We start from the raw sequence: 12,095 nt of genomic DNA, 5'->3' as shown, positions 1-12,095 counted from the left end.
AGGATGGACAATGTGCTGCCTTAAGGACTTTGACTTTTGTTTTCCCATTCCCCACCTAGCTCCCTCAGGATGGATGCTGTGAATGAACGGAGTAGTCAGCATTTTTGGAGGGCTACCTTCTATCATAAGGATCAGAAGCGATGGAACCTCTTTGAGCAAAAGTCTTAGTCCTCTGCAACCTTGCATTTCAAGCTCGTGAACTATCAAGTGATCATTGCCAAATGTAACTTTACTGATTACAACATGCCAACATTTTTATGGCTGACTGAGAACAACGCTTCCTCAGCTCTCGTCCCCCAAGGCCCCTGTGCTATTTGCGCTACACTGATGACATCTTCATCATCTGGACCCATGGAAAAGAAGCCCTTGAGGAATTCCACCATGATTTCAACAATTTCCATCCCACCATCAACCTCAGCCTGGACCAGTCCACACAAGAAATCTACTTCCTGGACACTACAGTGCTAATAAGTGATGGTCACATAAACACCGCCCTATACCGGAAATCTACTGACCGCTGTACTTACCTACATGCCTCCAGCTTTCATCCAGACCACATGACGTGATCCATTGTCTACAGCCAAGCTTTAAGATACAACTGCATTTGCTCAAATCCTTCAGACAGAGACAAACACCTACAAGATCTCTATCAAGCGTTCTTAAAACTACAATGCCCACCTGCTGAAGTGAAAAAACAGATTGATGGAGCCAGAAAAATACCCAGAAGACACCTACTACAGGACAGGCCCAACAAAGAAAGTAACAGAACGCCACTAGCTGTCACCTTCAGCCCCCCCAACTAAAACCCCTCCAACGCATCATTAAGGATCTATCCATTCGCTTACAGACAGCCTCCCAACGTGATGCAAATACTCACCAGCAACTACACACCACACAACATAACCAGTAACCCAGGAACCTATCCTTGCAGCAAAGCCTGTTGCCAACTGTGTCCACATATCTGTTCAAGGGACACCATCATAGGACTGAATCACAGCAGCCACACCATCAGAGACTCGTTCACCTGCACATCTACCAATCTAATATGCCATCATGTGCCAGCAGTGCCCCTCTGCCATGTACATTGGCCGAACCGGACAGTCTGCACAAAAGAATATATGGACACAAATCAGATGTCAAGAATTATAACATTCAAAAACCAGTTGGAGAACACTTAAACCTCCCTGGTCGCTCAATTGCAGACCTAAAAGTCGCAATTCTTCAACAAAAAAACTTCAAAACTCCAATGAGAAACTGCAAAACTGGAATTAATTTGCAAACTGGACACCATTAAATTAGGCTTGAATAAAGACTGGGAGTGGATGGGTCATTACACAAAGTAAAAACTATTTCCCCTTGCTAATTTTTCCCCTTCTGTTACTCACACCCTCTTGTCAACTGTTTGAAATGGGCCATCCTGATTATCATTACAAAAGTTTTTTTTCCTCCTGCTAATAATAGCCCACCTTAATTGATTGGTCTTGTTAAAGTTGGTAGGGCAACACCCATTTTTTCATGGTGTGTGTGTATATATATATATATATAAACTTCTTACCGTATTTTCCCCTGCATGTATCTGATGAAGTGGGCTTTAGCCCATGAAAGCTTGTGCTCAAATAAATCTGTTAGTCTCTAAGGTGCCACAAGTACTCCTCATTCTTTTTGTTGATACAGACTAACACGGCTACCACTCTGAAACCTATCAACATGCTCACAGCCTTTATTGAACATGTGCCACATGACTGCAAGGAACAATTTCAGTCTGTTTGTTGCAGAGGGTTAGCTGTTGGCCAGAACTGCTCTCCAAGTGTCCTTAGATGCTATAGCTACTGCTGCCAGGTCCATCTCTATGGCGGTGGTTATGCATAGGGTGTCCTGGCTCCAGTTTTAGGGTTTTCCAAGAGAGGTCCAAAACATGGTAAAGGACTTATCCTTTGATGGTTACAAAACTCTTCTCCGAGACCGTGAATGACTCTGTGCACATGCTTAAGGACTCCAGAGCTACCCTACGGTCCTTTGGAATTTATACATATGAGCAAGAAGTGTTTTAGTAGCTCAGAGAATGCCCAGAGATCATGCCCTGCTCAGTTCTTGGGGTACCAAAGAACTGCTGAACCCCGCAGAAAGAGACACAAGTTTCTGAGAACACGCCACTGGAGAACAAATAGAAGAATTCGAGCAATACGTCTATTTGGGCCAAGAAATTAACATGTGCTACGATCAGGAAGGTGAACTTTCCTAAAGAAAGAGGTTGGCGCGCATTCAGTTCTGTCAAGGATGTCCCCCAAAGAAAAATCAACAAGGCAACATGCGCTAACCTCTTCAACTCAACAGCACTGCCAGCAACATTGTACAGCAGCAAAACATGGGTGCTGATGAAGATAGAGGGGCAACAACCATCTGTCACGGAGAGGGAGATGGAAAGAAGAATTCTGAGGATTTCAATTCGCGACCGAGTCTCGATGGGCTGGGCGTATAGCGAGGCTCACTGACAATCAATGGATTGCAGCTGTCGCTGCGTGGTACCCATGGGAACTGAAACAACCACTTGGTTGATCTCCAAAGAGATGGGAAAATTTATTCATGAAAAGACATGGCAGCACATGGAGAAGGAAGGCCAGGATAAGAGAAGAATGGAAGACGTGTTGTGATCGGCGCAATCTATATGAGGGCTGAAGAACCAATCAATCAAGACGATGAAAGACATTTCAACTGGTAAGAACATCAGGGTAGGGGCATTCCCCATCGGCTCTACTAGACTTTTTGGGCTTGGTTTCTTCTTGACTTGGTCAGGGGTGGGACGAAATGTTGGACTCTCCCAAATGCCACCAACTTGTGTTGCAACATAAATGGCTCACAATAAATTGTGTAGATCTGTGATGTCCTCCCCCACCCTTCTTACATGAAGAATTAAGTAACTTAAATGTCACAATTAGCTATCATTGTTGTTCAGTTAGTTAATATCTTAATAAAATGAGTTCACAGGTCTAAGAGCTATAGTTCCAGGCTCACTTCAGACTCAGGTAGACATCTCTGTGCTTGATTACTTGCTTTTATTTTTTTAATGAATGCTATGATTCTGAAGAACACTGTAGTAGCTTTAGAGAGATGTAGGTACAGCATATTGGCACAAATTGGCTGTTTCTAAGCCTTGCTATGGATAGTTGGAATCCTAAAGATGCCAGCATCCCACTGACCTATTAAACTTTTCTTTGGATTCCTTCCAAAATATTGATGAGTCTTTGATCTGAAGTTACCGTATCTAAATGTGCCAATGACAACTCTAGAAGCAATAAGTGGAATTAGTCACAGAATGCTTTTCAGATTTTTAATAGAAAAAACGGCACTAAAATGTATATAAACATCTGCAAAGTCCAGTATACATAGCCATTGGTCGTCTTCTGTGAAAGGCATGATTGTTCCCTTTCTTTTTTTTTAAATAAAATGGTATTTCTGTTTTTTATGTAAAATTCTATTTTTGGTCAGTCACAATTTTTGTTTCTTATGTTTCCTTCTGTTTTCAGAAGTGCTTTCTCTAAATAGAAAGCAGTGACAAGCTCAAGAGGGTCTGTGGCTTGTGCTTCATTTTCACAGACTTTGGGATTTTTAGAGGCTCTGGCTGGTGTTTTGCTTTTTTGATCACTGCTTTTTCTTCTCTGTTTAGTGAACAATATTGCTTACTATCTGCACCATCGTAGTGTCTTATCTGTATTCTTTTCCATAACCACTTTTCCATTTATTTGTTTGAGAGATACATTTTCCAGAATATGCATTTAAATTGTAATGCTCATATTTTATCTAACTGCCAAGTAGTCTGAGAAAATATTTGGGTTTGACTCCAGTACTGCTTGCTTTTACATTAGATTTTAAGAGCTGAGATTTTGTTGCCAGCATTCAAAAGGAAATTCTGTGAGGAGGCATAAGACCAAGCTCAATGTTGGTACAAGAGAGCACAGCTTCTGTTGACTCCTGCAGGATTTTCTGTTGCTTAAATCAGTGGTCTCCAAGCTTTTTTGATCGCGCACTCCTATCAGTAAAAATGTTGAACACGCACCCCCAATATATGTATATTTATGTATATATTATATACATATACTACTGTACTAATATATTGTGTAAATTATAAAACATACACAAAAAATAGAAATTAAAAAACGATGAGAAACAATATTTTTTAAAAAATTTATTTTATTAACGGTACAAAAAACCTTTTTGCTCTCACTAAAAAAATTTATTAATAATATTTTAGTGAGAGCAATGTGATTGAATATGCTTTATTATTTTTGAAAATCTTGATTTAACACTTTGTGATACAGCGGGCACTCAGGGTGGGGTGTGGGGTCTGGGAGGGAGTTAGGGTGCGGGAGGGTGCTAATGGTGGGGTGTGGGGTCTGGGAGGGAGTTAGGGTGCGGGAGGGCGCTCAGGGTGGGGGTGCGGGAGGAGGCTTAGGGCTGGGGCAGGCAGGAGGTGCAGAGCACTTACCTGGGGCAGCTCCTGTTTGGTGCAGGGGGCTCTGCGCAGCACAGCACCACCCGCATGGCCACGATTCTGGGAGCTGCCCCCTGGCCAGGCAGGGCCACCCGGAATGCAGGGGCTTTAGGGGCTTCAGATCCCTGGGCTGCTCTAAAGCCCCTTTTGTGATGCGGCCCTGAGAGGACGGGCCACGGTGCGGGCAGCAGCGCATCCAGCGCCGCTTCTCTCTGGCCGGCTTTGAAGGGGAAAGTGCCGCTTCTTTCCGGCAGCTGGCTGCGCGGCTGCCCCTGCTCCTCCAGGGGCCAGAGGACTCAGGGCTGCCCCCCCCCCCCGCTTTTTCCCCCCTCCAGCGGTGCTCTACCTGCCCTTTTACTTCAGCGGCGCTCCTCCTGCTGCACCCCCCAATCGATCGTCTTGCGCACCCCACTTTGGAGACCACTGGCTTAAATAAAAGTCAGGTCAGGCCAGTAGTAGTACAAAGACTGTAATCACAAGGGCTAATAGCAAAATAAGTGTATTCTTGAATTTTGCAACATACTCTCATTTCACAGTACTTTCCATACTATATTTCAAAGAGCATTATCACAAGTGCAGAAGTCCTTCCTTTGCTTTAAATTACTGGGGAAAGCAACTGAAGCAAAGATTGCTGAGATTTCAAGATGGATAATTGAAATGTTTATCATTACTGATACAGCAGTAATAGGTGTGTGAGATGCTTTGCAGAACAAGTAAAATACAAGGGCACTATCCTCAAGAGATTAGTTTAATTATCAATGATACCCAGAGTCATTTGTAGCAAAAGGGATGTAGCGATGTGATTGGTGGGGAAAGAGGAAAGTGGTGTTAAGAATTTGTTTTTAGTGCACACATGTTGGTCTGTATGGGCTTTTCCCTTTGCTAAAAATTGTGGTTTATCTTTTTTAGAACTAGCGGAAAAAAAAAACTTTTGAGATAAATGCAAATTCGGATGCTTCTCATGCTATCTTTGTTTTTCTGACCAATTTGGTAGATGAATACATGGTTTGATTTGAATAAAATGTGAAAGTTGCCCATCACGTTGTCCCAGAACCATAAAACCTTTAATAATTCTTTTTCTCTAGAGGAAACTGTGCAAGTGAGTGAAATTCCCAGTTTTTATCTAAATATACTTTTACTATATTTTGTTCTTTGCTGCATGATTTCATTATTGATTAGTTTGTGCTATACGTTAATGAAGAAATCTAATTATCTTTCAGGCTTCTTCAAAAAATGACATTTTGAAAGTGTGCAGAAAAGAATATGAGGTATACATATTTTCAATTACAAAATTAAAGTGTTCTGTCTGATTATACTTTGTAGAATGTATACAGCATATGTGTTCTACAAGAACTTGTCTCCACTTTTATTCCTAAATGTACTATTTGCCACTTAAAATAAAACCCTCTGTTGTATTTGTATTTTTACAAACACCACAGAGTTATTGCTCAAGTTTGTAAAAATATTTGACTAATTTTTATGGCTCAAAAGAAAACCCTTTTTCTTAGCAAAAATGAAGGTTCTAAAATAATTCTATAATTCTAATTGCATATGAGTTTTTTTTTAATTCAGAGTAAATGAGCATTCCTTTTATAAGAAATATTTTAACTTCAAAATATAGGCTTTTATTTAAAAAAGGAGATGCCTTTTAGAGGTGTTTATATATAATATGAAGTTTTTCAGTGATTTTAGTAACTACACTGCTACTGTAGACATCAGCAATAATCTTAAAGCCTTTTTAATGTTAAAAGTTCTGTCCTTAAGATAAGAAATGATGATGCTTTCAGAATTTCTCTTTAGTATTTGTGCCTTTCAACACCTGAAAATTTGAGAAAGCTATTGCTTACCTCTCCTGTTTGGAAGAAAAGTGATCAAGCTAGGATTATCTTTCTTTACTTTACTTTCACTCTAGTTTCCAAATTAAAATCCAAGTCCACCCCCACCCCCAATTATAGAGTCCTACATAAATTAGGTTCATATAGTAACCTTTCGTAATCAACAGTGTATAATCTTGTACCAATTCTCTTTTCTTTGTTTCTTTTCTAATTAGGGAATAAATGTAATGTTTTGCCCATTCTGCAGAAGACCTTATTAAATTAAACACAACTTTGCTTCATTTCTTTTGTCAAAGAAATGCTAGGGAAAAAATCTTTTTCTCCAGTTCTTTACTACCGGGATTATCATAGTCTGAATTCTCTTGAACAAGAACCTTTATTTTAAGCATCTCTTTCTCCTCTACTGCTGTTTATACTATGCTTTCTACATCTTCAACCTTTTCCTCTGTTATGCTGGTGTGTTTCCTTTTCTTTTCTGGATTTCTGTATTGCTATAGGAGGTTGGCCAATATGTGTTGATGGAGAACAGAAGAGGAAATGTGAAAGGTAAGAGAGGCTTAAAAATGACAACAAGATGGTAACCGAACACCCTGCTCTTTACTGAGAATGTTTACTTTGCCCATTTCTTCTTCTTCGCATTGTTTTTGGCTGGAATTATACAAAATGGTTTCTCCATTTTATCCTAGATTGATCTCTCTTCATTTGGACAGAAAATATTCTTTTTGACTATTTGCACAACTTTTAACTGAACAACTTATAAATAAAGAGGAGAGAAAGGACAAGTTCTTAAATGTTGAAAGGGGAGATCAATTGGACAGGGTGGAAAAAGAGCAAATATACCTAAGTTAAATAATAGGTGGTAGAAATAATGGACTAGTTATAATATATTGTGGATTGAAATGAAGAACCTGGCATGATGGATCTTCAATAATTACTGATTTTGTCACCTTTTGTTGGACAACCTGTAATGATTAATTTATATCTAAATTCAGACCTACTGGTACTAATGGGTTAGATTTATTTTATTTATTTCTATATTGTGAAAATTGCTTCCTTGGTTGTACCAAATACAAGGAAGCTTTGCAAAAGGGAAGGGAGAGATGTTCCACAAACTATTTGATCTTCTGAAACTAGGTGCACTGTCTCCTATAGTTTGGAGGCATTTCCCCTCGTATTGGTTTTGTATATTAAATCAGATGGAAAAGCAACAGAATAGTTGATAAGAGTGGCTGGTCAAAACCTCAAATCATTGTGTGATCTGGAACAGAATCCATATGGCACATGATGAATGTGTGTGACTGGCATGTATCAGTACATCTGAGTCTGTTTTATACATGTGATATGTTGATGGTATATCTTTAATGCAATGGCAAATTAGAATTAATTTTCTAGCCTTGACTTTCTATTTCATCTCTCCTGCTCTCAGCTTCCTTTCTTGTGGTGTGTTTATATTTATATATATATATATATATATAATCTCACACTCACGAGTGCTATGTACCTAAGTACAAATCATATAAAAGCTAGGTAACTTAAATAAAAGAGCCTGAAATGCAATTAATTCCTTCTTTGCAAATTTTCATAGCTTGTTATTACATAATACCGGTATATGTGGATCTGCCCAAGAACTTTTATAAGATGCCTCTTAGAAATAGTCAGATGAGCTGCGCTAGTGTTTTTTAGCAATCAGCAGAGGCTTGAGGCTAAGGGAACATCTGCATCTGAGTTTCCTTTCAGCCTACCACCAGCGCAGTAAGTGTGACGCGTGAGGTAAGACCACAAAGATGGAGCATAATGTATAGGGAAGAAATAGGAGGGGGGCACATGAAATGAGGTTGCCAAAGAGGCCATTTTCTACAAGTTGGTGTCACAATAGATTCACTTTGTCACCAAAGTGACACTTTCCTCAGAGCTTATTAGAGACATTTTTCCCTCAATAAATGTTGTTGGATCAGCGTCACTTTAAATGTGTGTGAATCATATGTAAGTCTTGGTTGGTATATTTGCACCTATTGTGCAATTTGTGAATTTTGTAAGTGTGGGTTTATAAATGATTTTTGTTTTTGAAAATGTAAAGCACCTATTCTTTAGCTACTAAATATTTATTATTGTGTTCAGGTAACATTATATTAATACATTTTTTAAAGTTTAACAATGCTATCCAAATATTTATAAAATGTAGCTGAAGTACACTTTCTTTCACTGGGGGTTTTTTCAACTCGTTTTTTTTTTTTTTTTGGTCCTTTTTCTCTCTGCTCCTTTTCAGCAGCTTTTTCTTGTCTTCCTTTCATCCTCTTTCTACCTGTGTATATCTCTTCTTTTTCCTTCTTCACTTCTTCCAGCTCTCTACTATCCTGTTCATCTCCTTCCAAAAAGGTAGGTAAAAGACAAGTAAGAGGTGGGATACAGGGGAGGGAAACTGCATGTGAGTTTTTATTATTAAGATGTGCGTAGAGTTGAGGTTTACTGTGTTGAGAATATGACAAAGTAGGATATAATGCCTGAAATAATAGACTGGGAGGGTGTAATTGCCTACTTGAGGTCACTTTTTGTGTTGAAGGGGCAGTACGGTAACTTCCCTTTATACACTACAAATGTCAGTCCTACACACTGCAGACTATGCTTTTCCCTACATATTAAGAACTCCAGGTGTTTTTTTTGTTGTTGTTTTTATCCTGCTAAATGCAGTGCACTTTTCGTAAGTCTTGGCTGAAGTTTCTCTTAATTTAGTTCACTGTGTCTTGTAGACATCGACCAATAATAGTATAACTCTGGTAGCAATAGCAGCAGTCATCTTTGATAAATGTAAGTGGAAATGTTCCTTAGGTTTTAGTTTCTGTTCCTCGCATTCACTGTAAAAATTATTTTTTGCACAGAACAATATTGGGCACTCCTCCTGGTGCTCCTGGGACAGTTAAAAGGTATTTTTATTTACTTTAATTTTTGCAACATTTTATTTCTTTTTGTGTAGCTTTTTCATGTTTCCTACATTAATTAAAACCTTTTAAAAAGCAGCGCAAGAGCATGTGCTTCAAATGCTGTGCTCTGTATGGGGAAAAATATGTCTCAAACATACCTTTTTACACTCAGTGAATAGCAGCTTCAAAGTTACTTTTTGTTCTAGATCTTAGGATAATGGAATTCTGCTTTAGTCAATGGCTGAGAAATCTGTAAATATTGCTAATAACTTCCTGTAAAAAATGCAGCCTGAAACTTTTGGTTCTCATCTGATCTCCTCTGCGTGCTCCCACTCTTGAGATGTTCATGTCCTCCCTACTGTGAGCATGGAATGATCTAAAAGCGGCTATCATTGGAGCTATGCACATGCCTTCTCCTGTATCCAAATGTTCAGTGTAAGGGTACATATGTCACTATGTCCCCAAAGTCCTCAGTTCCTCTGTCACCAACATAGACTTCGTAAACATCATCATTCTCAACAGAATATTGGCTCAAATTTTCTTGTTTTTACTGCTAGATTTACTTGTCAGAGTAGTGTATTTATTACATCTAGAATTGTCAAGCAAAAAAAAAAGCATTCGTTAGAATTATTACAGCTTGTACCATTGCAAGGTTCCATTTGGTACTGGTATCATCCTCAGCTCCATACTGGGTCTGAGTTACCAGGACACTAACCAGCCCAATTTACTTGTCAATTTGATTACTTGTGGTTCTGACTCCAAGTCATGGCTAATTCTGTTAGCCTTAATATATGAATAAATTGACTGTGGGTCCTGACCCTGGAAAACTCATACTCGTTTCACAGGGCTGACATGGTCAAGGCTGAAAGGAAGTGTGATTTTAAGTGGTGGCCTTCCTGTAATGTAAAAATACCCTTTACAGACCAGCAAGCTTGTTGCTTTAAGCAGCAGGCAATCACTGAAGTGTAATGTTTGGTTTCTGCCAGTTTTTCTCTTTAGGCCAAATGTAAAAAGGAGTGTTGGCTAAGGCTGTTTCTCATGGAGGTGGTGCTAAAGCATGGCTGATATAGTGAATCCATCTTTTGGATTCAAGTCTTGGTCAGTTTGATGTGCCCCAAGAAATCTTCCTGATCTCATGGTTCTTTTAAGGTGTTCTGTGTCCTAGGGCTTGGTCCACACGTTTACTTTTTGCATACTGGAACATTAAGAACAGTGTCAGAAGTTTTAAAATAGAGATATCAGTCAACCATTTCTCTTGGACACCTCACTTGGACTTCCATCTACAAATCCCATAGGTCCAGGGACAGTATATCATTGGATCTAAAGGCTGCAGCTGAGGGTGACTCCCTAATCCTGTGCTAGAGGATCAAACAGTTGCTGTTGTCTTGCCTTCCTAGTTCTGACTAGACCCCGGTATTGGCTCAGTTTCTTTGGTCTGAGGAGCAACCTTCACTACCACTTCTTAGGAGATAGTGATGCATTTCTTCTGACTCCAGGTAATCTGGTTTCCGCTATCACTGCACTTCATTCTTCTTCTATAGGGAGGATGTTACTCCCATTTCAGAGGGTTTGGATTTGAGAGCTTTTCTGAATTGTCGTCGTCTTCTTCTGGAATGGAGTCTGATCAGAGAATCCCCAGAGTGAAGATTCTAGAGAGATGTTCGATCTTTTTTCTTTTGTTGGTTCCAGATCTTCTTTCCATTCTGAAGTTTCTTGATGAATTCCTCTGTGGGCTTTGCTTATACCCTAAGACCAGGTGGCTTTTGGCCAAATGGGTAAAGTGACCAACATGTCAATGGCTTCCTTGCTTTCCTCTGTCCCAAAAAAGGCCATCGGAGAAATATGATCCCCTTTGCTCTCAGCAGGGAAGTACAGAATTTGTCCCTGTCTCACCAGCAAAGAGTCTCCACCACCTCTAGCTGGTGTGGTTAGCATATACTGTCGAAGACTGCCATTAATGGTAATGAAGAGCAGGTGCATGATGAGCCTTCAGAGTTTCCTGAAGCTGTCCAAACAATTTCTACATTTAGTGATGGTAGTATCATTGTAGCTTCGGTATTGTGCTCAGATTAGCAACAATTCAAAGAGCTTTTGGGTCCTCTAAATCTAGTACTTTCATTAATAGAGGAAAAGGCTCATAAATTGTTTGACATACCCCTAAAGCATGCGACTGTTCTTGGCCTTTGAATGTTCATAGCAACCAGAGTGAACATAAATGTATTGAAGCTAAGTGGTCAGTATGCTTATCTCTAAGATCCTTTGTTTCTGGAAGTGGGTGAATGATGTTTTAATTCACTGGCTATTGAAGCAGGGACTTTGAAGGTGAATCTTCTAACCACCAGGTTGTAGAGTTATTCTCTCTGTCTCAGGCCCAATGACTGTATAAAATACTTGAATAAAGTGGAACTGCCTCAACAGGAGAGATTGAGATAGACCTGCCCCAGAATATCCCATAGCCCAGGGATTGGGGCACTCTTCTGTGAAGTGGGAGACACCCCTATTTAAATACCTTCTCCACATCAGGCAGAGTGGGGAATTGAACCTGGGTCTCCCACATCCCATGGGAGTATCCTAACCCTTAGGCAAGTGGTTAGGGTTCTCCTATGGGATGTGGGAGTCCCAGGTTCAATTTCCCACTCTGCCTGATGTGAAAAAGGGACAAGGTAGAGGAAAAGAACCTTGCATCCAACTGTGATGATGGGAGACCATGGATCTGAGTGTGAAGGATAAAACCTGTTTTTCTGGCTGCCCTTCATCTTGTGGAGAATCATGATTTATTTGCAGATGACTTGAGACATGGGCAAGAAGATCAGTAAAGGAAGGAATCTGTAGCCAGAACTGTCCCCCCCAAAA

At 39.8% G+C, this 12,095-nt stretch overlaps 1 protein-coding gene across 1 annotated transcript in view; it reads left to right on the top strand.

Moving 5' to 3' along the window:
• Positions 1–12,095, top strand: part of RECK (reversion inducing cysteine rich protein with kazal motifs) — a 136,219-nt gene that overhangs the window by 42,597 nt on the left and 81,527 nt on the right. The window contains exon 6 of the mRNA XM_077809194.1: positions 5,710–5,757. Coding sequence (XP_077665320.1) covers positions 5,710–5,757 — 48 coding nt within the window. The remainder of the gene's footprint in view (positions 1–5,709; positions 5,758–12,095) is intronic.

The sequence above is a fragment of the Eretmochelys imbricata genome, chromosome 2 (genome assembly GCF_965152235.1).
Source record: "Eretmochelys imbricata isolate rEreImb1 chromosome 2, rEreImb1.hap1, whole genome shotgun sequence".
Taxonomy (NCBI): Eukaryota; Metazoa; Chordata; order Testudines; family Cheloniidae; genus Eretmochelys; species Eretmochelys imbricata.
Note: the sequence above shows the minus strand (reverse complement) of the source record. Positions and strands in the feature narration are given on the sequence as shown.